The sequence below is a fragment of the Taurulus bubalis genome, assembly GCF_910589615.1.
Source record: "Taurulus bubalis genome assembly, chromosome: 11".
Lineage (NCBI taxonomy): Eukaryota > Metazoa > Chordata > Actinopteri > Perciformes > Cottidae > Taurulus > Taurulus bubalis.
In genome coordinates this window covers 8,578,214-8,605,928 of record NC_136599.1, presented here as the reverse complement: position 1 = coordinate 8,605,928, position 27,715 = coordinate 8,578,214, and the positions used below count along the sequence as shown (strand labels likewise).

The 27,715-nt window shown below is 40.9% G+C and overlaps 1 protein-coding gene across 1 annotated transcript; it reads left to right on the top strand.

The window, feature by feature from the left end:
* Window positions 1-12,555: 12,555 nt before the first annotated feature.
* On the top strand, window positions 12,556-15,921 carry emilin3a (elastin microfibril interfacer 3a; the record flags this gene model as incomplete). The annotated part of the gene is made up of 4 exons (XM_079225546.1): window positions 12,556-12,707; window positions 12,992-13,111; window positions 13,225-13,760; window positions 13,976-15,921. The coding sequence occupies 4 exons, from the start codon at window positions 12,556-12,558 to the stop codon at window positions 15,919-15,921; spliced, it is 2,754 nt and encodes a 917-aa protein (XP_079081672.1).
* Window positions 15,922-27,715: the final 11,794 nt, after the last annotated feature.

Genomic DNA, 27,715 nt, shown 5'->3' with positions numbered 1-27,715 from the left:
GGAGGAACGGCACTCCACATTCTCTCAAGTCCAAGTCTTCCTGGTGTAGGTGGGAGAGAAAAAATGCCTTCAAACCAGCTGACGTCGTTCGCCGCTGCCGTCTGTGGGTTGAAGTTGTTGAAGACGCGACAGGAATGTCCCCAAGCAGCTGTGCCGACTGGTTCCACTGGCTCAGGCGCGCGTGCGTGCAGTGCTTGTATGTGGTTTTATATCTGTGTCTTGAGAATCAGACGCGCGGCTTTTTCTCAAGAGCCTGCATGAGCGCAGTGAGCTCAAAGTGCAGCCCCGGGCCCTGTAATTATCCACCAGCCAGTGGAGACTCTGAAAACCAGCCGGATGAAAAGACTTCTCACCACTGCAGCATCCAGCGTATAGGAGCTCCCCTTTGCCTTTTCTTAAAGAAAGGGAGCTCTGTGCGCGCCTGTGGGCAGCGGGCCCTCTCTGTGATGGCCCCTCTATGTGGGGTTTGTCCAGAAGAGCTGCAGTACAGATATCAGAGAGCACCAACTGCACAGTTACTGCATCGATTATGAGCTGTCTTTGCCATTTAGCCTATATGTTGGATTCATATCTTCCACCACAATACAACTTAAAGGGGAATTTAAAAGGGATGAATAAAACACTTGTGTTTACATTACTGTGTTTACATAATCATTTTGAAAAAGTGTCTGCCACACCAGCAGTTGGTCAAATTTAGCAATAACTGACATAAACTAGACCCTATAACCCTGAGAATAATAAAACGCTCACTCTCAATTCTGGGAGCTTTTACAAATACATTGCATTATATTATAGTTTTATGAAATGCTGCAAATCAGTTTTACTCTTGTATTCCAGTTGTTTTGCAATTGCTTTAACACAATTTCTGAAACAGCCATCTTTGTCAATACTACATACAAAAACATATGCACAAAATACACACAAAAACATTTCATTCAAAAGTATATGATCTCTAAAATGGTACTATTGCATCACATTTTACCCACAAACACCAAATAAATAGCTCTTTTCTCATATCAACCGCATTAAGTATTAAACACTGTTAGAGGTCTTTGGCATTTTCATTAGCATGATGTAAAAATAAACTATGAACACAAATGCAATGTGTTTATTCTACATATCCTCATAACTGTGTCAGAAATAATTTCTTTAACAAAGAATGACATAAACATAGTGAGTGTTTTGTGATTTAAACAAACTGCATATGCAGCTACACAGTCCTCTAACTCTCTTCATTGTTGTGCACACCAAAGGTCAAACCTGAATCTTATTTATAGTGTTCAACTCTGATTTCTCTGCGCTCTAATTACAGGTGCATTCTGTGTGCAGGTGATTGATGATTGAGTGTGTTGTTTCAATGGCAGTGTTTAGGAAACAACATTCATCGGCTCTTTTGATTCATGTGTCAAATGCAGGTAAGAGTTTGTTTTTTTGCAAAAAGTGTGTTTTATAATTTCACATTTAGTGTAAAGCAGACAGAGTGCTTATGCTTTAGCATATCTGGCAGCACGAGTTAGTGGTTGCAATCACTTTGCCACAATACCAGTTTCTGTGTCTTGGCAGTTGCAACAAACTGTATTTATGTAAGATGTCAATTAATTATAGTTTTGCTGATCCAATCTCGGTATCATGGCTGTTCTAGGCATTATTTTAATCAACTGACACAACAAGTGCACCAAACACCATAAACAACAGGAACAGGTCTGTGAGACTATTTATGTAATTGACCTGATTTATGTGCACTTTCATTTCAGTGTGATAATCTGTTTTGTTTTGCTGTCATCTAGTGGTTGGTGTTTTACCGCGAACAGCACCGACAGACAGCAGCAGAGAGACGACGCGGCCACACTCTCCACGCCACTGCAACAAACGCCCCGCAAGCAAAAAGCCAATGAGAGTAATCTATTAATGTAATCCGTACAAAATATGTAGAGTCGACAAAAATTAACACACAACAGAATACATTTCATTAGTGTAAATCAGGCAAAGGCTGCAAGGGTCAAGCATGTAGATTGGATTGGCTTTAATAACATTAATGCACTTGAATTGTGCACCATGCTGCTGTATTATCTTGGAAAAAATAAGTATCAGGTAACCAAGTCCTGAATATTAACTGACTTGGATCGGGGGTAAGAAAACTTGATGGGGACATCCCTAGTATTAATATTAGTAGTACGTACTATGGCACCAGAAAAAGTACTAGTTGTTCTACTGGATTTCGTAGTTCTAAAACATGAGACATCCTTTCTGACTAATGGAATCTGTGTTGTATTATTGCAGGTCACACAATAATAAAGACGGTGGTGGTGGTGGCGGCTAATTGACTTTGTCAAGAAGGTTTCTGCCAAAAGTACACAGGGTTTCCGACACTCTCGGCATCTCCTAATTCACAGCCTGCAAACAACACAGATGGGCACTGTGTGTCATCTGCCAACACGATTGGTGGTGCATGGCAGCTCTTAGTTGGTGGAGCGATTTGTTTGGTAAATTTCAATAACAAACGACACTCCGGCATGCTAGCTAGTGGCGTTCAGCCACATGAGATTGTTCAATAACAGGCGCGATGCTCTAAGATGCCCGGGGCTGTCCGCGCACCACACTGAGTGGATCAGCGTGTGTCTCTATACCCTTTTGCGAATTTGGGGTTGCAATTATTTCCCATGAAGGAGGAATTCGAAGTCAGCGCAGGTCATAAGCTTGCGTTGATTGAGTTCTTGGCCTTTGTTCTCACTGCCTGTCTCTTCTAACCATTGGACGGTTTAGTGAGGTCTTAGAATTGCCCGAGAAGACGATCAAACTTGACGATCTACAGGAAGTAAACGTTGCTATAATGTTTCAGTTGGTGAACCCGCGTAGGGATCATTACCGGTTGTCGCCATGTCAGGGCCACAGTAATGGGCATAACAGAAAAGGAGGTGTGAGTCATATTGTTCCCATTAGGGCAATAAATAATTTGTACTTCGACATTTAGCATTATAATCATGACCACTTAAAGTCACAAGTGCTGCTGTTCACACAGCCTGAGGAATCCATCAACGGTGGAGGCCAGCGGGGTATTCTATATTGGCTCACGCCCCGGCATCAATACTTTCTAAATCGATTCAGTGTCAACGGGAGGAGCATGTCTAAGTGTGGAGGGATCTCACTGTAAATACATAAAAGGACCGAAAAGGAGGTCAAACTGAGTTTTGTTTCTCCACTGCTACAAATCTTATTGGAGCGTCAGGGAGTAGCTGAGGGATTGCCCCTGAAGGTCTGGACTAAAATACATTCATTGTTCCCATCTGTGTATTTATAAATATATCATATTTTGACATCAGGCTGCTCTGGTTTCAATCTACCAAACAGAAAAATAATAATGAACTGACACACGCTGCTGCATGAGTTATCAAACTGGAACCAGCAGAGGAACAACTCCATTTATTTTCTGTACAAACTATAACATGATTGTCCTCCTGAGGCAGATCTTGGCAATGGACTGTAGTGGTGCGAGTGTGATGATGAAAGTTGATGGGAGAGATCAAGGTGACATCCGCAATATTATCCACAGTGCATGGCACTTAATCAGTTATAGCAGTGGCCGTGGGCAGGTATTATGGTGGGATGGAGACACACAGATGGTTATCGGAGGGCATTAGCAGACTTTCTGAGTACAAGTTTAATGACCCTGTAGACTTTTGATCTTTGCAGTCAAACAACAGAAACAATATTATCATTATTCTAAGTCAAAATGCAGATCACAGCCACACAAGGTGCACCACCCCGTCTTATTAACATACAAAAGAAGATGTCACCAGCTGCCATTGTCGTGAGATAGCAAATAAAACTGTTAAAAGTATAAAATCCTGCATTCTTAATATTTCTTTAATACAAATATATTATCAGAAAAATGACCTAGCTGCGTGCTCGGTATAACCGAAGATTCAGGGAGAGACAGAGGAGAGCACAGGTAACGAAGGATAATAATGTCTCTGGGGATTGAAAAAGTGTTACTTCGTGATGGTGGCTTTGGGATATTCAACCAGGAGATAGCTACTGTAGCTGATAAGCTACCGGCAAGTTACAGGTCAACAAACACGGCACAGTGGGCTTCAGAGTAAAGTAGTGCTTTCAGTGTTTGTTTTACTGAGAGAGCCTGTTTGTGAACAGCCTGAATGAGACCGCAGAGGAGGAGACGCGAAGACCGTCAGCTGCAGCTGCAGTCAGCGCCCATCGGAGGACTCTTTTCCTTCAGTGCCACTATGAAATGCTCACATTTGTAATGTTTGTTATGTAGTTGTTGAATACAGTGTAGCTCTATTTCATAAATCAGTTTAACTTGGTTGCTTGATTTTCACTTTAAGGCACACATGTAACAGTCCCACACTGCGGTCAAGTGAGCCCACATCCGCCGAGTGAGCCGCAGTTGCAATTCTAAATGCACTTCTATTCAAGGTGTTACGGTACGGGGGCCAGCTCAATGTCACAATATTCAAACAGCTATAAAAAAAACTGTACAGAAATATTTTGAGGCCATGCACATGGGCATAGCAGAGGTCCCCCTGAACAAGCCTGCAGTGGAATATTTATGTACAAGTCTATGGATCTGTTTTTAGAGCTGTTTGAATATTGTGACATTGAGCTGGCCCCCGTACCGTAACACCTTGAATAGAGGTGCATTTAGAATTGCAACTGCGGCTCACTCGGCGGATGTGGGCTCACTTGACCGCAGTCCTCCCACACAGGTGTTTTCACTTATCTTCCCTGATTAGACCTCTGCTCAGGACTGTGTGGGCATGTGCAATTATCATTCTCTTCATTTTTATTAGCGCATAGACCTCAGATTCTCAGCAAAGCTCCATCAAACTTACAACTGCAGAGGTCTCATCAAAAAGTCAAGGAACTACTGTAAGTACTCAAGTAGTTTTCCTCACGCTCCGCTGCGATAAGGACCGTTACAGGAGAACATTCCTGCCTACAGCAATACGGCTTTATAACAAGTCACCGCTTGCTAGTTCCTCTGTGGATTAATTCATCACTGTACACATACATACTTTGCATTTTGCACTATCTATTGTTTATCTAATTTATTTACTTAATTAATGAATACACTCTGCGGCTGTAAATATAAATATATTTCATTCCAGTTAGTTGTGCTGTATTCTATTTTATTGTGTGTGTGTGTGTGTGTGTGTGTGTGTGTATGTATGTATGTATGTATGTATGTATATATATATATATATATATATATATATATATATATATATATATTAATATTACTTTATTTTAATTTTGTATATATTTTTCATACCTGTTGCTTCTTTATATATTTGATGTTTTATCTTGTGTGTTTGTATCTTCAAGTTGTAAGGCGCTACTGATGACAACAAATTTCCCCTTGGGGATTAATAAAGTATATATTATTCATTCATTTAAGTACCTACTCTCTCCAAAAGGAAACAAAATCCACATACCATGTGTACTGTGTGTTATATCTCGTTTGTTTAATCCATGCAAGATTAAAGTGTAATAATGAGCTATACTTTGAGCATTAGAGTTGCTGGTAAGTCAGGATATAGCCATTTCCCTGTTTCCACTCTTTATGCTAAGCTATGCTAACTATCTCTGGGCTCCAGCTTCATATTTAATGTTTAGATGAGAGTACTAGTGATGTACTCGTCTAACTCTGAGCAAGAAAGTGAATATGTGAATTTCCCAAAATGTCTTCTAAATGTGTTTCTAAGGCATTTTAAGACACTGTAGTGAACATGGTATTCACAGCAAACATGAGCTGTATATATTAAACATATCTTCAGACTATAAGTCGCTCTTTGAATTCTTGGCAACAGGGACTTTACTGGTGCTGCACTACATTTAGATTTAAATCCAGCTCAGTTTAATATATTTATTAAGGCACAAAGGCACATTAGTCAACATTTATGTAAATGTGCCAGTGTTAGCCAGCTGAATAATTTAACTGTAGTTTTTTGGGGAGATGTTTTGAAACCAATGAGGTGATTCCCAAAATTGAAAGACCGAATAAAATGCTAATGAAAATTGTTCAATAAGCTATAGTGTCAGTTTTATATTATGGTGATATTTTGTGTAAGCCTGCAGCTCCATTCACACTCTTACAGTTTACCACAGCTCTATGTTTTATTACTGGGAACTAGACCAGTAAGGGATAGTTTTCTGTAAGTGATAGACGGGAAAGACACGCCTCCTTTTTGTTGGCAAGGCATTGCTCTGCAAGTTACTCTTCAACCTCACTTCCTTTAACTCAAATCCTTTTGTTTTTACACACAGGATTTTTTTTTAATACCGAGTTTGGTAAATTGTCATTTAGTTTTTATTCGCAACAAATAAATGGAACAAATTACGATGTACTGAAAGTAGACCGGAATGCAAAAACTGTCTGCAAAATGATACGGTTGTTGTCCAGTGTTCCTGCTTTGGTGAATTTTCAGACATGGTTGTTAATAATTGTTTTTATTGGCAGTTCTACATTTTATTGTTTTTATTGGTGCTGTTGATGTTATATATCCTTCCTTCTTGGTAGACTTGTTTATTTAACTGTTGTTGTTTAACTTTTTGTCAGTTTACTGTTTATATTGCTGTATATCATTTTTGCCAGACATCTCTGCTTTTTAACTTGTACATCCCCTTATTGTTAATACTGTGGCTGGTATCATATATTGTATATCCTTTTAGCCCATATGAATGTGTATTCGGTGTACTGCTGTAAACAAGCTTAATGCTCAGTCAATTTCCCTTGAATAAACAATGATTAATGATAATGACAGCAATGCGAAATAAGGCTTCTCAATACCTTGCAGAAGTCATGCAGAGCAACAGGAGACGGCTCACCGGGTGCACGGTTTCCAGTTGTATAGTTTGTGATGGTGTGCCATTCTGGGTGCCTTGAATGTACCGATTTAACATTCTTTCTTTGGGTTTATAAGAATGAAAATATGCCAAGAATACATGGGAAGCTGAGCTCCCTGCTGTTTTTGATATTGCACTGTGTGATTGATGTTCATTTGAAATGACTCCACACTAGATAACAGCATCTGCCAGATATTCTCCTGCATCCCTCCTCTCCCCTCCCAATGTCTGAACTATGGGCAACGATCTTCCCATTCTCCACTGGTGATTACTGCCTCATTGGCTCTAGCCTGGTTTTCTAAACAGTGGTGACAGAAATATATTGTAGTGTATCCCAGTTACACCACATGCTGCACATGTGGTTGTAAACCCAGCTGACTAGTTTAATTGGCAGGGTAGTTTCTGCAGATGATTCTGAGGAAATGAAGACTGGAGCATTGGGGTGCTCTTAAACTTTAAGCATGAACACATTTGGCCTGGTTCGAGCGCTAAAAAGATGAAAGGGAGCACTTCAATTAATAGTTTCCACAAGAGAGAACATCAAAGGGCTTCCATTATTAATAGTATACTTTGAGGTTTACACTGAGCAGCTGTTGAACAAAGGAAATATTTTCCAATAATTGTTTTTTATTATGAAAATATTTGAAAATATTCGATTTTATTGCAATGGTTTTTCATGGTCATGCCAGAGTGATTCAGAATATCCTGCCGAGTGTATTATTATTAGTCCACACATTTATTTACAGTAACATAACAGCCACAAGGAGTTAATTATCATTTAGCAATACATCTACCCATCGTTGTACCGAACAACAAAGTCAGAGCATTTAGGAGAGAAACTGAAGTGGGAGCTTCTCCTCGTAACATCTAAACCAGCAGTCAACACAAGGGGGCAGTGTTGCTCTGATTACTGAGAGACATTGTACTGTAATGAGACTGAGCAACATTATATTTACAAAGCAAAAAATTACGTTGGCTCACTAAATATTGTGTTCCTGAAAAGCAACCCAAATGATGTTTAAAAACTACTGAACAAAGCTTACAAGATGTTCCATTTTGTCTTTAATTTGTTTTCACAGTGTTTGTTGCATTGCTTGCTATTATAATGGCAACTGAAACTGATGTAACCCATATGGTTTCATTATACTGCTGCCATTTGTTTCATGCTTTGAAAACAGTGGAGGAATGTAAACCTACAGTATATTAACTCAACTATTATAGTTAAGTACAATTTTGAGGTACTTCAACTTTACTTGAGTATTTCCATTTTAAGCCATTTATATTTCCAGTTCAATATTGTACTTAATGTTGTACTCTACATTTACTTCACAAAAATCAACTCATAAATAACTATGGATTATGATGGATTTAGCTTCCCAGCTGTGTGTAAAGTAGTTTGAATTAGCTCCACTTTGCCAGCTGCTACATTCAAGTAATGGACACACTAATGTATCCCTCAAGGTAATCCAGTGATATTATAGATATTATTCTGGTATTGGCTATTCTGCACAATGAAAGAAATTCATTACCCTTTATTTATCCCCCTGGGGAAATTTATTCTCTGCATTTTAACCCATCCTTAGTAATTAAGGCCATCTATCACTGACTATATAACTAACATAAATAAACAGCTATCTATATCTCTCTGTATATATGGAAGGAATTTCAATGCAATTCTAAACCCCATTCAGTACTTTCTATGTTTGTTAAAGCATCCAGGAGGGGGGGGGGGGGGGGGGGTGTGTGTGTGTGTGTGTGTGTGTGTGTGTGTGTGTGTGTGTGTGTGTGACCAGATGTGTTCTCACTGCTTTGAGTATGGAAACAGCAAACACACTGGACCTCTTAGCTGAGGTGTGAAGTGTGCCGTGACCTCTGGTTTCTCAAGTGACCCCTAAATGATGTTTGTTCAGGCCAACATTCAGGCTCATTTAATGACTAAATTCTTCAGATGGTAACGCCTCAGGAATAAAAAGGGTCAACTCGAAAACATATACTTAAAACAGAACAATCTTACATAAAGGGGTAAAAAAGAAAAAGCATGGGAACGCCGCCACAGGAAGCGCGGTTTAGGTTTGTAAAGTGTTGAGACCAATTACTCTTGTTTGTTCTGTTACATGGCTGTGAACATAAGAGCGGATATAGGCCACTTTAAAGCAAACAAACAACCCTGCAAATTAGACACAACAGTTTCTAAACCTGCATTTGCAACATCTCTGAAACGTAAACGGTTACTGTGATGAATAAAAGCTGCATGGATTAGTTTCTAAGTTTCACGCTTTATTGTATTATGCATTTCTCACTGTCAAATTACAGCCATCGATACATTAACATGCAGTATTACAAAAAAAAACAATCTGGCAGGAAATACAGTGTTCAGAATACGGTTTTATTAAGCTCATAGTGTTTGATCAGGTTCACTTCAGTGCATTAAGAAACTATAAAAATGTATAAATCGTTCATACTCTTTGGATGCTCTGACTCAAACTGCAAGTTCAAACAAATGCTAAAACTGCAAAGCACTGCCAAACCCCCAGTTCAGTTACGCACCGACTTTGTTGAAAGACACACATTAGAAGATTTACAGGCCAGCTCAGAATTTGGACCGCTGGTGTTAAAACCAAATAGACACAAAGAAATGGGGCAAGGGATAAACACAAATGCAACTACCCATGTGTTGCACAGACTTTCATAGACGGTGTTCTCCAAATTTGGCCTCACCCCGTCTATTAATGTATCAAGAAGTCCATGAACAGCTTAAGCCTGACGTATGCGTTAACAAGGGCAGGTGAGTGGAAGCTAAAACAGCTGTAACTGTGTGATGACATTCAAGGAAAACTCCGGGTGGAGCTGCCGCCGGCCGGCAGAATAAAGCTGCACTTGTTTCACAGCACCAGAAAGTCAGAGCCTGGATGCTGTGTGCTTTGCTACATGTTTCACACGATACAATGAGAGCTTGTTTACAAATCTGGAGAGTAAAAGAGCTCATGGAGAATATGCGACACACACGCTGTTGTGTACCGACACGAAACAGGGTGTTTCCAGGTAGAAGAGGTGGGACCTGGTACAAACAGGATGCAGGAAATGGGCCTGCTTCTAAAAAAGGGTCAATCAAAGGATCCCTGCAAAATAACGGACACAGTGTTACTCTTGTTCAAAGTGAGGTTGTATTACAATGGTCACAGCAAAACATTTTTCAATGACACAAATCTGTATTTGTTTTTATGTTTGCTTTTTATTGGATAATTGGGCCTCAAACAGTTATTTTAATGAAACCATCTGAGATGAGAGGAACTGCAACTGTGAACAAATTCTAATCCGCCCACACAAGATCAGCTGTAAAATCACTCTGCCGATTAGGCAGAAGCTCTACCTTTGGCTTGATTGAACTTATTTACACTTTGCTGTTGTTGACCTATCAAAATGTAGACACTTTGTGTGACACATAGCTGCGCTGCTCTGACTGCACGCTGCTCTGCGCCCTACATGGCTGTCATCATGTGAAGGCAGCTACAGACCTCTGAAACCTGACAAAGGGCCAAATGGTTGGGAACCCACAATTTGTTTTTGTGTTAAATCTTCTTAAAAGTACCCTGTAACTACAGCCGTCAACTAAATGTAGCGGAGTAAAAAGTACAATATTTTCCTATAGTCAATATAGAAGTATAAAGTTGAAGATAAGTACAAGCACATTAAATGTACTTCATTACTTTCCACCACTGCATATGCAAAAAAACATATGCAAATACAGTGTTAAATGGAAATGGTAAACATCTTTACCCACCTACATTTGGTCTTTCTGCATAATCACCATATAATTCTAACAAGGTACATTTTGACCTTGTGAATGAATCCCATGCTACCCTGCACTCTCCGATATAATAGAATAGGAGATTCAAAAGAAAAGTAAAGCATATGTAATCAACAGTTTTAAGGCCAACAGATAATGCCTAAAGTTGTGAAAAACTTTCTTGATGTACAAGCTTAATTTGGAGTCTTTGATTATATCAAGAGTGTTCAGTTTGCCCTCTGAAATCTGGTTCTGTAAATTTCTTATTTCACTGGGCTTTGTTTGAAAATTGTTCAGGTAAAATGGATATAATGGATGCATGCAGCTAAAATGTGGCTCCGTCTGGCCTTTCAGTGGAAAGTGTTCTGTCTGTGGTACAGTGGAGCAGCAGGCGTCTTTCTTTCCTCAAGGCGGTGAAGTTTTTCAACTGTACAAAGACTAGTGTTGTAAATGAATGTGTGGGCTTGTGGGGCAAAGCACTCAGGCCTGGGTGTGTACAGCCACGGCCTTCAACACAGGGTATTTGTTTTTATTTGTTCCCGGTCCTGGAGGTTTGCTGTTAGGTCGGAGTTTAAACTGTGTCTACGTGTGAAGTAAGAGAGACCAGGAGGTTTCACAGATTTCCCTTTTAGAGACTGCAGAGCCATCATATAACCTCAAGGATATCATCACAGATCGGTCATTAAAAAAGATCCTACATACTCATTATATATTATGTGTATGCTATACTCAAGTACTGTACTACAATTTTGAGGTACTTGTGCTTAAATTGAGTATAACAATGTTATGCTACCTTATACTTCTAGTCCACTACAATATGGAGGCATCGATTATATTTTTCACTCCCCTATAATGTAGTAGAAAAGTAGCCCCACCTTTACCAGCTGCAACATTGGGAATGCTTACACATGAATGCATCATTAATTATATTACAATAATATATAAAGAAATATTCTAAAAAAGGGCCATTCTGCATCAGTACTTTTATTATTGGTACGTTAAGTATGGATTGTGTACTTTTACTTATTTTTTACTGTTTTGAAATACAGGACTTTTACATCTTTCTACACTTTGGTAATGTTACTTAAAGATCTGAATACTTCACTCACCACACTGGGTTCTGCAAAAGTACGATGGTCAGTGTTAATGTTTTAATTTTAAGGATCATACGCAATAAACGGTCTTCTTCATAATCTAAAGAACAATTCAATAATTGCTGACTATGTCCACTTATTACTTATTATCACTTATTTTTGCTGTTACCTGGAAAAAAACAGCTACCTTTTTTGGGACAGGTCTGGTGTTGTACCTCTGGTTTGCCATGATGTCAAATAGCTCATGATGCTTTAGCCTCTGCCCTGATTGGCGGAAGGCAGCCTTCAAACTAGTTGTATAATAAAAACTAAAATGTTTTATAAAGTTGAGGAAAAACCACAGGAATAGCATTAACTGTGAAGGTGAGGGCCCTCTCCCCTCTTTCACTGTCACTCTGGTGTTACTTTGAGGAGGTTGAGTGGGCGGAGATATGCAGATGGAGGCCGTGGGGCCCTATTAGTGGCCTCTGTGGTCCACCAAACTCACAGTGGACTGTTGTCACCCTAACAGAGTCCACCACACCCACAGCCAGCGTCAGGGTCAACATTCACAGGGAGGCGTTCTGCTTTATAGCAGCCAAAATAAGGGTTGTACTGCAGAGACTCAAGTCTTTTTCTGATGTCAATTTTGTAGCCTTCTTTCTCAGTTTGTGGGTTTGGAGATATCTTCTTTTGTCAGAAGCCCGACAACTCAATAATTTCGAGTGGAATATTTAGGGTATTACTTTTTGCTTCTGTGAGATCACCTTGACCTCAGTTTGAAGACTTTTATTCTTTTTTATTTTACTTCTAAAACAAGGATATTCCAGGATGCATTTTCTGATGGCTGTGAGTCCTTTTATGTTCATTACTCTATTTTTTTCACTGGTCGAAGCCAAGTTCTACAGACCACTTCAATTTAATCAATATAAAGCTGGGCACAATCAACACCATGACCAAGGGAAAGCCACCAGCAGACACAAGTAAGTTATGTTTCTCTTTCTGTCTTGTGCTCTCAGGAATCAAGACCACATCACTTATATTCATGCTCTCCGTCATTGCACTGTTTATTGTTAAATGTTTATTGTTAAATGTTATGCACCTCCCGCCTTGTATGTGAAAACATACATGGCAATAAATGGTTCTGATTCTGATCTGAACTTACATTTTACTTTGAGTGAAAACACTTTGTATTTCGAAAGCCAATTAGAAATCATATTCATGTGTCTTGCCTCTATTCTGTCCTCTTCTATCTCCTCTCTGAAAGAAATCACTGCGCCTATGTGGTTGAAAAGACTGTGTCCTTCACCGTGCAGGATGGGGCTGCCCCGTATGTAAAAGCTGAATACAACAAGTGCTCCTGGGGTCAAAAATGTCCAACTCTACAGTGAGTAAACAACGGATTATATTATGCTGTGTTGATATTTATTTCACATCACTTCAGGTTAGAGAAATACCACAGTCAAGCGTACTTTTCTGACTGATGGTTGATTCCCTCAGGTATCGTCTGATGTACAAACCAATCTACAAGGTGGGACATAAAACCGTCACAGAGTTGGAGTGGCATTGTTGTCCCGGGTACTCTGGTTATGGCTGCATGGCGGGACATCCAGTTTACCAACACCCCATGAACATGATGCCACCGTTCAAGGGCCCACCGATGAAAGGCCCACAGTTTAAGGGGCCACAATTCAAGGGCCCACAGTACAAAGGTCCCATGTTCAAAGGCCCACCTATTAACACTGATGTGAAGTCCAACCCGTGGCGTCAATCCAAAGGACCTCCCACTGGCGGTTTTAACTCCAATCCAATGCGCCACTTTGGACCTCCGAGGACCTCTTCCTTCCCAGACACTTCTTTCGAGCCGGAGCCAATGCCAGAGCACCAAGAACCACATCACCAGGAACCACATCACACAGAGCACGGCCAACAACATGAGCATGAACATGAACACAGCCAAGGACCTGAAGAACACATAACAGAGGAAATCCCTCCTGCTCCCTCTGGTGGTGAACAACATGAAGGTGAGACCATAGGTGTGTTCAAATTATAAACCACATACTAGTTCTAACTTGAGTATGTAGCGCGTTTTAGACACTGGATAGTACCAAAACTAAGCATACTCACACTTTTTATAGGCTTTGAAATCCTGATTTAACATAATTGTTTTAAAAACTAGATTAAAATCACACTACAGCACAAAGTGTATCATGTTTGTTTCAATGCTGACAGCTTTTCTTTCTCTCTTAAGGCCAAGCTCTGGACGGTGAAACAGATGAGCAACTATATCGAATGGAGGAGGAAGTGCGACGTCTAAACCAGGGCCTGGAAATCCTGAGGGGAACTGTGAATGGACTGGAAGAAAGTCTCCGAGCCTCGCTGAGAGAGGATGCCAACAGGATGCTATCAGCCCTTCTCTCTGCCGCCCCTGGTCCTGTTCCCGCTCCTATTGCAGCCTCTGGTCCATCCAGTGTCGGGTTTGTAGAGATTCCAGGGGGAGACCCTGACACAGAGGGTCTAGATGGCAGACACGTGTTTCCAGGCCTCACAGAACTGGATGGAAGGGTAGAGGAGCTCAGGACAGAGCTGCATACCAAGACAGCAGAGCTGCAGGAACTCAAAGCAACAGTAACGGGCCATGATGGAGCACTGAAGAAGATGTCGAATGGAGTCGGGGTGGTATCAGACTCCAATGAAAATCTTGGAGAAAATACACAGAAAGCTATGGAACACTTAATGGATGCAAAGCTAAGTGCAGCCAGGACAGACATTCTTGTTGGGTTTGAGAAACGTGTGGAGAGTGCAGAGGGCCGATGCGAGGAGAAAGCTGGGGATTTTCGCCGTCAGTGCCAGAAGGAGCAAAGTGAGAGGCAGGAGCAGATGGCGGACGCTCTGGAGGAGAGTAACACAGACTTAAGAACAGAGCTGAGAAACCTCCAGGCACAGATCCATGGTTTAAAGGCAACAGAGAGCTGTTCTGGTATAGTTAGTGGACTGATTGAAAGGGTACAAATGCTGGAAACGTCAATGGCAGGCCTCAACCAGTCCCAGGGACACCTGAGAGTGGAGCTAGGTGGCCACAAGGACCACATAGAGGGAATGCTGGAGGGGCGTCTGGTGTATGTAGAGGCCCAGCTTAACCTGACTGAGCAGACTCAAAGTGATGAGTCTGGATGGAGTGGCCTCCCAGAGACAGTACAGGGGGTGGAAGCAAGAATGGATGGTAAGTTGAGTGATCTGGAAGGCCGTTTACTGACGGCTTTGAAGGAGTTGAGTAACGCCACTGCTCCCGCACTGCTCGAAGGTCATGCTGTTCCCACTTTGGAGACAGAGCTGGAGTCTCTCAGAGGGAGACTAGAGGTCGATGTGGACAGAGTTCAGAAGCACCTGAGCAGCCTTGAGATTCTCTGCTCTTCTTCCTGTTCCTCACCCCAAAACCCATCTATCCAAGGAGACTCAGCAGCGCCAAGCACCAACCTGGAGGAAGAGCAGAACGTGAAGGAGGCAATCAACAAGCAAGGTGACCGATTGAATAGCCTCAATGTCACACTGCAGAGCATCCTGAGGCGTCTGACCCCCAGGGAACAGCAGGAACAAGCAGAGGGAGAATATGCCATCCAGGGGGAGCTCACAATCATCAAGTTCAATGTCCGCTCAGTCAACCATACCCTCAAAGGCCTCCAGGATTCCCTGGAGACAGTGGTCCACGAGGTGGGCCAAGCCAACAGTTCCTGGCATGAAAGAGAGGCTCGTCTGGCCCGGCAGATAAAGGGTGTGGTGCAGCTGGTTGGACATCAGGCGTCCATGCTTGGGGCAGGTGAGCGCCGACTGACCCGGGTTAAAGGTGAGCTGCAGGAGATGAAGAGGCGGCTAGCTGAGGAGGTCCGGGGCTGCCGGAGCACAGCAATGGGGGTCCAGAAAGAGGTGATTGAGGTTGGAGGACGTGTTACCAATGTGGAAGACCAGTGCAAGGGCCTGAATAACTTAGCAGATGACCTGGAGGGAATCAGGGAGGAGTTGGAGAGACAATCCAATGGGCTTCTCGTGCAAGTCAATGGGACTCTTTCCAGCCATGCCCAGCAGCTGTCTGAGCTGAGAGGCGAACTCAGAAACTGCACCGCCCAGGTAGAGCCAACACAACAGAGTTTAGAGCGGGAGCCAGAGCTGAGACGAGGGGACACCTTCACTCTGAATTAGTTCAGTTCATAAGGAGCTACGGACAATAGATTTAAAAAATGAAAGAAAAAGGGGAAATACTCTGCAGGTGTAGTGGGGGTCCACCTAAACCCTCATCTTATTATTTGAATTGTAAAATACAAAAGGTTTTGAACCTGCACTGAATAATGGTTTTGGTTAGCTTACACTATAAAAATGTAAACAACATGGCAGCTAATTCCAACTGCACTAATAACACAGAATCTTGAGATTGAAATCATGAAAGTGCTGAAATTCACTCTTTGTTGTAATTGACCTGTATTTTTAGAGCCCCAGTGACAAGACAAGACAAATGACAAACTGCACCTGTGTTACTGTTTCTGTAAAGCTTACAAAAAATATCGTATGAACGGTTGTATAACAATGTTTACATTTTACGGTTTAAGATTTTGTGTTGATTTTTCTTATGTCTAGACTAGAAGTATACAATATTATGTTTTTATATGATTTCAGTTCTTGAGCGTCCGATTGTAACCCAACATAATATTTCAGTTATACAAAGCTTGATTTCAAGGTTCTTCAATAATGACCATCCAATAAACACATTTATTTACTATTCATGTTGACTGTGTATATTTACCGGCTTGGATACCTTTTGAAACTGGTATGAATGACTTCTGGTCTAACCCTGCATTTTAGTCATGTTTTACTTAAGTGGTGATGCAGAGAAGTGGGGAAGCCACAAGAGAGCAATAGGGAATCATTAATACTGTTGACTGCTGGGGACTAGGGAGGCTTCACAAGGTTCATTCAGAATATAAATTATAGTCTCTCTTCCAAAAGTTATGTTCATCAGGACAGTCCTTGCTTGCCAGAGGAAAACTGCAAACTGCCGTTATTGCCAAGGTGAGACAAAACGACAAAGAGGACTTCAGCACAGTAGCTCTATATTTCCCTCTCTTTCCCTCTATGCATTTATAAGCCCAGCTTTCTGAGCACAGTTCTCATTACTGTAGGTTCTGCTCAGCCACGCTCCTATCGGACAAACAACCTTTAAATTCACAGCTATGCGGGAGATGAGCCCACTGCTGTGTAAAAAACGATTTAACCCGAGACATGCGGTGAATAATAGCTACAGTAATTGCAGGCAGGAAAAGGAGGGCAGTCAGAAAGAGTAAACACCAAATTTATATTGGAAGAGCGGAGTGATGGAGCGATCTCAAGAAAAAAATATAAACCTTAGGTCATGATGCACACACACACACACGCGCACACGCTCCCTGTCTCCGGGCCCAACAAAGTAACATTTTCACACACACAGTGAGCCAAAAAGATATATTTACTGCTTCCAGAAGAAACTTTTCTCACACTACTTTTCTTCCATTACTTAAGTGCAAAGATTATGCCATTAAACCTTAATATAATAGGTTATTGTCTATAAAGGGATACAGAAAACAATAGACCATTATCTTAATGATGCTCCACACCAGTCTCATGTTACTTCTCGTATTATATTCAGCTCATTATTTGTGTTTTCTACTTTCTTTTCTGTACAAGTCACACATTCATCTTCTTTATTTCCAAGTAGACACTTGGACTGAAAGAGCAGTCGAGGGGGGCTCTGGTGAATTGGTCTCCTCTGATTCAAGAGCATCTTCACTTCTCACTCATGGATCCGATTATGCTCACAACTCGCACACTGTTACTGGCCAAGACATGCACGGAAATCACAAGAGGCAAAGCTGGCACAAAGACAGAGGACAAAGGATATTTTAGTAAGCAGAGGGCTGCAGTGGTCTGAATCGTGAATCATCCTATATAATGTCCTCTGTGGACGCTTAAGGTGAAAGCAGGAGGTGTTGTCCTCATTATAGTGATGGCCAGCCAGCAGACAGTGATGCTTACAGTTGGCTCACAAGCCCAGGAGAGGGTTTGAATTTAAGGACTTCTCAGTAATAAGCTCCAGGGTTTCACATGTTTCAAGAAGCAGTAACAAGTTAGGCAAGGCTATACTGTAATCATCAATTAACACACTTGTGATGGCAAATGTCACAATGTTTTGTAAGTGTGGGTTAGAGTACAACTTTTCACCATCACATTGTACAGTGTAGAGGACAGAAGCTCAAGTACAGCTTCACACATTACTGCTTCTTGAAAAATGTCAAATCCCAGAAGATGGACTATTGCCAGATTTAAGTGCCTGGCTCAGTCCCCAAAGTGGAGGGTAAATTATGACAAAGAAGGAAAGCAGAAGGGAAACTAGGCTAATTCATGCCGGGGTGAAAATCTTTAGTAAGATTTTATGAGTAGGAAGTGCACTAAAGGTAAGAGCTTTGGAGGTGTTGGTAGGTAGATAGGTATTTAGGCGTTTCCCCCAGCCTAGATTGTATGCTAAGCTAGGCTAATCAACTCCTGGCTCAAGAGACATTCTTAATATGTTGTGATATCTATCTTCTATCTATGCTCGGAAGCCAATAGGCGGATTTGCTAAAAGGTCAAACTAATCCAGCTATCAAATAACTTTGGGCTCTGGGAACTTCTGACAGTTCAGTGATTAAAAGATTAACCTAAACAAGTAATACGTGGTTTAAATTATTATGAAAATAATCATTAGCTGAAGCATAATCTGCCACAGTAACTGGCACGTTCTTGAGACTGAACCTTTGAAGTTGAAATGTTATTTTAAATCCAGTTCAGTATAAGGCCCCGTATGTCACAGTTCAGTTTCCAGTTTCTCCCACACACGTAATCAGTTAATTCAGTACACCTGTTGGTCACACCTCGTCAGCTCTATCACTCTCACCTGTTCACTCTGCTGCGCCTATTCCCTTGAGTATTTAAGTTCCAGCTTAATTTACACTCACTGCCAGATCGTTCTCCGCATTAATGCCAGACCCTCCAGCTCTCCGTGTTCTGCCTGACAATCCAGCGCTTCGCTGACCCTGCCTTCTTGGACTTCTCCACCTTGTCTCTGTCTGGTAACCACCCTCCTACTCTGTCCCTGTGATTCAATATCAAAAGACAATCATAACTCATAACTGTGGAATATTATTTCTTGGTCTGTTACATGAAGTTATTCCTTTCCCCTTTGTTCTGCTGGAATAAATCTGTTCACAACCCACCATTTTGTCATATTGTGTTTCAGTCCTTACCCATTGAAATGGAAACCTTCATGTAATGGCCTCTTGCTCTTGTCCTCTTTGGTCCTACTTTGAAAAAGTTTCAACAGAGAATGTCAATATACTAAAAGGATGTTAAAATGTTGGCTTTGTTGGTCTTCGTGAGTTTTTTTGAGTCAGTGTTTCACTTTAAGGATGATGTTAGAGCACAGCAAATCTTGCATCTGGTTATTAGTTTTGCTGCTTCCGTTTACCAAATAATCAATGTTCAAGTACCACTGTTCTGTTTTCCTTTTGAAATTCATTAAACTCAGTCACTCTAACAAAAACAGACTCAAAGATACTTCTGAGTCATATGAGAGCTAAATGATGTGTAATTAGAAGGGCAAGAAGAGCAAACAAATCATCCATCTTCCTATAGAATTGTCTTAAAGAAAGTTAACTTAATTTGGCATGCATCTGTTCCATGTGTCATAGAGACATTTTGTTTAGATAAATGTGTTTTTCTCTTTCTGGTGACATCAGTTTTCAGAAGACATATTTTAATAACCCTGTGATTATAGCATTGTCAATGATTATTAATGGCTATGAAAGTTTATAATTGTTTTATACCCGACAAATGCCATGGCCCTTTAAGAAAGTGGTCATGTGGTCTAGTTGTTATTGAGGAATTAGCCATGGTTACATGTATTCTGTAACTAGGTTTTGGGATGTGACAATATGTCTAGCTAGATCAAAACAATTTGAATAAAGTAAACTTAACTGAAGTTGTATTTATACAAAGGGATGTTGCTCACATTCATGAATACAAGTTGTTATTGATTAGACTACCAATATGAAATTGACTAGATTTGACAGTTATTTCATCAATATCTCAAACATTCTCTTCTCAGTTTCTCTTTCCCCCTTATTGTGAATGTATTATTCCCTAATTAGGGTGCCAGTTGCTATATTTATAACATGAATAAATGTCATCTGTAAAAGTTAATTATTCTCCATTCACATTAAAATTATTCACTATCAAAATTTCCAGCAGTGCCAATTAGTCATATTGCATTCAGATTAATTCTGTAGCCAGAAGCTCACTGTATAATTTAGCCTCTCAGAAGGTTGAGAGACGAAGTCTGCTCTCAGTCCACTGCTTATTGCTCATTACACATCCAGCAGTTACAGAGTTTTCACTCACTCACAGCTCTGTTTTGGTCTTCCCCCACTCCGAAAAAGGAAATATCAGGCTCTTTAGCTTCTAAATACTCCAATATGTCCCCCAGTTTATCGGTATCTTTGTCTGGCTGCTGTTTGGTGTACTGTGGGTTTTTCAGAATGCCATAAATACCCCCAATTAGAAAAGTTAAAACTCTCAAAAGGGCCAAAAGACGGGAGTATCTGCCTGACCACATCTGCTGAGATGAGGTCTGTATTCAGTCGAGGAAGGCTCCGAATGCCCTGGGTGCGCACCTCCCCACCTCTCACGCTTGAACGAAAGGCCGCTGCCGTCACACCCTGATAAGCCAAGAGGGGAAATAAATGCACCAACCTGCTGTAAATTTTTAATTAGGAGCACGTTCTCACAGCCTGCACAACAGGCGAGTTGAATAACTCTCCAATAAACTCAGAGGAATTGGAAGATACAGCCAAAATTAATTGGGAAAAGTGAATTGACCAGAGAATCCAGGACTGCCACAATGCATTTCAATGATATGAATGAGCTCCCGTATCATGTAGTTTGAGGTGGTGGTGTTATTTTGTAGCTGCCTGCTGTCATTTGCATGTAATTCAATGAAGGTAAAGTTGAAAGTGTGTAAACGGCACTGAGCTCTGTTGCGGCTGTGACACTAAGTTCATATAAAAGAGCCGGAGAAGGAACCAGATCCTGAACCGAGGTATTAATATGACAGTGCTGCTCTATACCGCTTTCTGACAGTCCCGCAGCCTCGGCACGGCTCAGCGAGCGAGCCCACACTCCCTTAAGCAGCTTTCCACGACATGTCAGTCTGAGAGCGGCGTTGCTCCAGGCAGACTGCATGGTGGCTGTGATAAAGTAGGATGACACAGCGCTTCAGGTGCCGTTCGAATGCTTCCAAACAGGAACGCGTTTAGTGTGTGAACGAGGATGGCACTTCATTTTGTTAAGTGGCTGTCACATTCAATTCGGACTCTTGAAATAAGAACAATAACCTCAGAAATCTCATTCCGGTAGCAAATTATGCATCAAACATTTTTGTGATTCTCAATCCATTCCAACATAATCTTGAATTACCATTAGTACGATAGCAAAAGGACATTCACGAAGCACAATCATAAACTATTGGTGTAGCTCAATTAATTCACTCTGAACTATTAGGACCCTGATGGAAAAAAAGTCATAAGCTGTCTCAGACAATAAAAAATTACAATCATAATTTTTCTCACAGAATTTTAGCTTTAAAATGTATTCACAGACACATCCTGCAATATTAATATTCCCCATTGCATATTCAGAGAGAAAGTCCTTTTTTTTAATCCACCATGACATTGTAACAGTTGTTTCCTCCTCCAGGTTCTGATTGCCACCATTACAATCATTGTGATTGAGTGATTTGCAACACTCACAGGTGTTGCCGTGTATGAGTCAACTGTGTGAAAGTAATTTGGGGAAGTCCACCTTACATGCATGATTCCTTTAAAGACAGAATGCCCATGTATAAAGAAGATGAATAATCCAAAGCTTTAAAGCAAATCAAAGTGTATAGGGGATAATTATAGTGGGAAAGAAGCTATGGATAGAGGAAATGGGGTGGGGAGTGGTGTTTTGAGTCATCAGTGACACTCAGAGCTTGCCTGTATTATGCTGATCCTTTCTCTCTCCCTCCCTCTCTCTCCCTCCCTGACTGGCCTGCTGTCACTGTGGGCTTTTCATTCTTCATCAGTGGGGCTCGGTGCATCTCCACAATGATGATGAGTGCATGCTCTTTATGAGGGGACGAGTGTGTGTCCACCTGGCTGGATGTGTGCAAGTGTGTCAGTGAAGAGGAGGAGAATACCTTAACCAGTCTCTCTCTCTCTCTCCCTCTCTCTGTTTGTCTGTCCCTCCTCTCCATCTCCCTGACGGTGGCTGGCCAAGCTCCTCTCCTCTCTGTCCTGCTCTCCACCTGGCTTCCATGAGTTTAAATGAGGACAACCAATCCTCCCTGGAAGGTAAGCAGCACAGCCGTGGGGTGTCTTTTCCATTTCCAGGGCGAGACAAAAGATATTAGACAATAACAAAATGCGGGTTCATTGATGATGCTGCAGTTGTTTCATCTTCCAAATGTGAAGCTGACACGATTCCGTCAATTCTTTCTTTACTTTTATTTTCTGTGCAACGGTCTGCTAGTTCATTGAGACTCACAGTGGTTGTTATCTTACACGTCTCCCTCTGTAATGATAACATCTGGCTGTGTTAAAGAGGCTGGTGACCAAGGCTCAAATTCCATCTCAAGGAAGTGAAAATGGATTGTGTTGACTGCAATGCTGATGCAATGAAGGCACGGACACCACGGCCAATGTGTGGGATCTTGAACGGGATTAGTGATGAGGTCACCAATCATCCCTCTCTGTAAAAAGAAAAGAAGCGACTGCTTTTCTTCATCTTTTAGTCGTATAGTTGTCGTTGTACTGATTGTTTTCCAGACAGCCTGTCGATGTGATCCCACGCTGCTTACCACACAGCATTTCTCCGGATGTGTGCATGAATGCATGAACTGCCTTTTCTTATTACCTGCACAGACACATGTGAGAGATTCACTCGTTTCTGACTCTCGCCTCACAACAGAGAATCATTATGTGTTGACAGTGATCGATTACGATGCCAGAGTATACAATGTCTTTTTATTGGATACAACATGATGTGACGAAGTGAATGACCTTCAACTGAAGCTCAGAGTCAAATAACAAATGGAAAACAGTTGAAACTGAGGGGCCTTTGTATTTGAGACACCTTCACCCATCATTGACACAGAGATGCTTGCTTCCCCACACTTAGACTGTGGTTATGTAATGTGTTTGTGTTACGAAGGTGAAGCCGTTGTGGAGGAGTGGTGGTGATGATGAAAATTACCAACGTTTGTGTTGTTTGCATCAGAACTTGAATGACAAATAAGAGTCTCCCGTCCCTGAAACCTCATCAGTGCCACCACTACCTGATGATTATCTCTGTCTTTATTTTACTTTCTCCTACCCCACTGGCTTAAGAAAAACAACAATGCTAAATTCATCCTCTAATTTAAAAGTTGATATTGTAAATTGTTTATTTGAAGAAAATGGTCCATATGTCTCTTCACTGTTAAATTCAGATCCTGCTTTGCTACAAGCAAAAGCCACATGTTAAAGAACATAGTAAACTGTTAGCGTGACATTTATGTCACGTGATCATACTATTACATAAGAATATGTCCTGCAGTGTTTGACAGAGTTGCCTCCAACCGCTCTTTGTCATGCCGCTAAACAACAGTGTAAATATTGTACCGTGATGGCAACCACTTGTCACTGTCAGTCACTCAGACAAGGAAGCCGCTACGCAGCAGGGTGAGTCCTTCGTCCACTTCAATCTCCCTAAAGGTCACGCAGGGCCCTCGGGAGAAGGGTCGCGCAGCCGTGTGTGTCATATATGTTGCTTTTAAATATTGCACAATGCAGTGAATCATAAGCTTTATAAAATACTAAATGGCGCAACTAGCACACACAAATTTTACAGCTGCAATGATTGGTTTATTAATTGATTAACACATCGAAAGAAAATTAAGCGACACTTTTGGAAATGGTTGCAAAAATGACACGCGTTTGCTATTTTCTGCTAAAAACAAGGTTTTTGGATTGGGACATTTGGTTAGTCAACACAAGCAATCTCAAGATATCACTCTGGGCTCTGGGAAGTTGTGATGAGAATGTCTCTCTATTTTCTCAAGACTAATTAATTAATCAATTAATAGAGAAAATAATTGGCAGAGTAATCTATAATGGAAAACGTATTAGTTAGTCATAACTAGTTGCAGCCCTAATGTGGACATTGGTATCTAACTGACATTTAACAAGCTTTATATTTTTCCAATACATAAACTACAATTTCTAGCTGGACTAATCTTTTGACTTTGTTAGCAGAGGTTTAACAAATAAGAGCATAAATAAATACAAATTATGTCCAATATTGCTTTGAAATGCACCAATGAAAACGGTGTAAATGTTAAAAGGGACATGGTATGTTGATCAACCCAAGCATACAAGATCCAATATGACGCTTTACACTCAGACATACAAATGCTTTATGATTCAAAATGTCATAAGGCACAAACTCTGAGGGCTGTGAGTGAATGTAACATCACCATAACAGGCTAAAGGAAAGGCAATGTCATAGATATGCCACACACACACACACACACACACACACACACACACACACACACACACACACACACATATATATATATATATATATATATATATATATATATATATATATATATATATATATAAATAATCATCATATATAATTTCTCGCATGGAATAGCCTTCATTTCTAAGAACAAGAATAGACTGGCGAGTTTCACATGAAAGTTCTCTTTTTCTGGCCATTTTGAGAGTATAATCGAACCCACAAATGTGATGCTCCAGATACTCAACTCAAAGGAAGGCAAGTTGTATAGCTTCTCTAACCAGCATAACTGTTTTATGCTGTGCTAACATAATTGCACAAGGGTTTTCAAGGGTTTTCTAATCATCCATTAGTCTTCTATGCGATGAGCAAACACAATGTCCCATTAGAACACTGGAGTGATTGTTGCTGGAAACGGGCCTCTATACACCGATGTAGATATTTAATTAAAAACCAGACGTTTCCACCTAGAATAGTCATTTACCACATTAACAATGTGTAGTGTATTTCTGATTAATGTAATGTTTTCTTCATTAAAAAAAACTGTGCTTTTCTTTGAAAAATAAGGACATTTCTAAGAGACCCCAAACCTTTGAACAGTAGTATATATATAAAATCACTCTCACTAGCTGCCAATCTCTGTAAACCCTCTGACATTGTGATTGTCACTGCTCATGAGCTCATGCATGTGGACATCCAGAAATGCCCGTCGGCCGTTTAATGGCTGCTTATCTCCTCGGATCGCAGCCATTTAAATGATATGAGTGACAGCCCTAGATTTAGTGGCATCAAATGACAATCACAATTTTAAAGACATGCTGCAGGGAAACTTGTCACAAACTTAGAGATTACTCACCTTTAAACTGCACAGATATTCATTTAAATGTATTCTTCAGTAAATTACAGTCAAGATGTCTCCACAGAGACAGACAACTTGGGGGAAACGAGTCAGGGCAGGAGAGGATGAAGTGCAAATTAAATAATAGGGTCCATAAACCAGGTCGGCATGCAATATGTTGTTGACTACCCTACATCATCATCTGGAGGTCAATGTCCCTGTCCCTGTATCAAAGGCCTCCAATTAATCGCGGCTGGACAGAAGAGTTATTCAGCCGGGATCAGAGACATGAGAGCAGTAGTGTCACAGCTCAGCCAGTCTCAAAACACTCAATCTGTCACAGCGGAAACAAACTCACGGTTCGGCTGGTTAAGCTCTCCGCGGTCCTCTCCCTCTCGCTTTCAAACTCATGCGGCTAACGGTTGTCTTGGTTTTGCTTGGATAGCTATTGATGACAATAGGCTGATCTGGTATCGGCTACCATTATTTTGAAAAATAACAATTGAAAAATGAATTGTATTATGTACAACTTGTTTTACAAAATTACCACAGCAGTGTTTAAGTTGCCGTACACATAAGAGAATGATCCCAGTCACGTACGGTGAGGCCATAGCACACAGCTTATTAAACACTGGGATCAGATTGGTACTCGTAGCCGCTGAAACCCAAAGCCCCGGTATCAGAATCCAGGCATAAATACTACAGATAGTTTAAGAGAATCAAGGAAATACTGCTCACTCAGACGCGGTGCAGGCGCTCGAGCTTAAAGGCGAGCAGACTTGAGAGGAAAGTGTCCCTCCACACTCAGATCTGTGCAAACGTAGTTTTAAAGAATAGCTCTAAATCTTCCAGGCGTGACGGTTTCTGTCTGAGAGCTTGAACTCAGGAAACATGCTCCCACAAATTGTCTTCTATACATTAGTACTGACTGTTGTAACTGAAAGGAAAACAAACAGGGCAAACTATTGCTGCAAACTGTTGAATTGGACTGCATTAGTTGTATGTATGTGAACCTGATAGTAACTCTGTTTTATTGCTTACTGATTGAACAGAATGCTTAATTGTGTTGACTTCACAGTGGAGTTCTTTAATTTAAGTGGCACTAAAAACTGCTCATAACTACTCTGCTGATCCTCCTGCACTCAGACTGACTGAACATTTCGTCATTGACTGGTGTGCTGACTTGCATAGTAATGAAGCCTCATTCTTTATCCTGTGTGACCGGCCAAGTCTTTGAGTGTCAATGCTGCCTCCGTATAATATCTGATATAGCACTTCATGTTCTGCCCCACATTCATTCATCCCTGCGCTGCGTTCCTCACCGATTTCCATTTGATTCATATTCTCTATCTTGCAAAATGGCGTACCAAATAGCAATCATCATTTTGTTTGCAGATTGCAGTGCAAGAAGAAAACCGATTGCCTCGTTTATGTGCCTGGCTCATTGCAAAGAGCATGAGTGCTTCTGACATCGACTTGTACAGAGAGGACACTATTAAGATTCTTCTAGCAATCTATAATGTTCATGTCTGAGCTCTTGTAAATCACTGAGCACCTGTCTGCTCTCTTGGTAGAATGAACACCTATGTTTATATTCTAAAGGTTGATTTGTCTGTATAGCACATATATATATATATATATATATATATATATATATATATATATATATATATATATATATATATATATATATATATATATATATATATATATATATATATATGTGTGTGTGGCCTGCTTGCATCATGTGGAAACATGTGAAGGCTGGAGACAATATTGCGATTTCACTATCTTTCTTTTTTTCATCACAATTTGAGCCGGTGTTATCGTAATCTTTTGTTTGGTTCCCGAAGCTCTAAATCTCTCATCTCATACTCCTGTTGTAAATCCCGAAAGGCACAGTCTTTCTAATTCTTTCCATCTGTCAATCCGTCTTTGGTATATTTATATATTTAATACGGATTGTCCTCGTCTTTTGCACAGGATTATAATCTAATAAAAGAAGCTTTTTCATTTAATTTCTGCAGCTGTGGGCTGAAAGTATTGCACAACAGAGATGGTAAGGAAACACGTCTTGTACTACACGTAGTAGTACGCATTTTGGATGCACTGAAAACAAAAATGGAGAAATGTGGTTTTGCTTTTGCTGCTGTAATTTAGGGTTCTTTTGTTGCGGCTGCGGCTCAGAAAATAGAGCGGGTCGTCCACTAATCGGAAGATTAGCGGTTTGATCCCCGGCTCTTCCAGTCCACATGTCAAAGTGTCCTTGGGCGAGATACTGAACCCCCAAATGAATGAGCATTAGTTTATCCTGATGGGCAGGCGACACCTCAGTGTATGAATGTGTGTGTGAATGCCTTCCATTTACCTTCAACAATACATTTGCTCCCATGAGTGTTTTCAGCTCCGCCTACAACACCAGGGAAGTAAGTTCCTTAATCACTTGCGTTATTCAAAATTGACGTGTGTGTATGTGTGTGCTAATTTCAG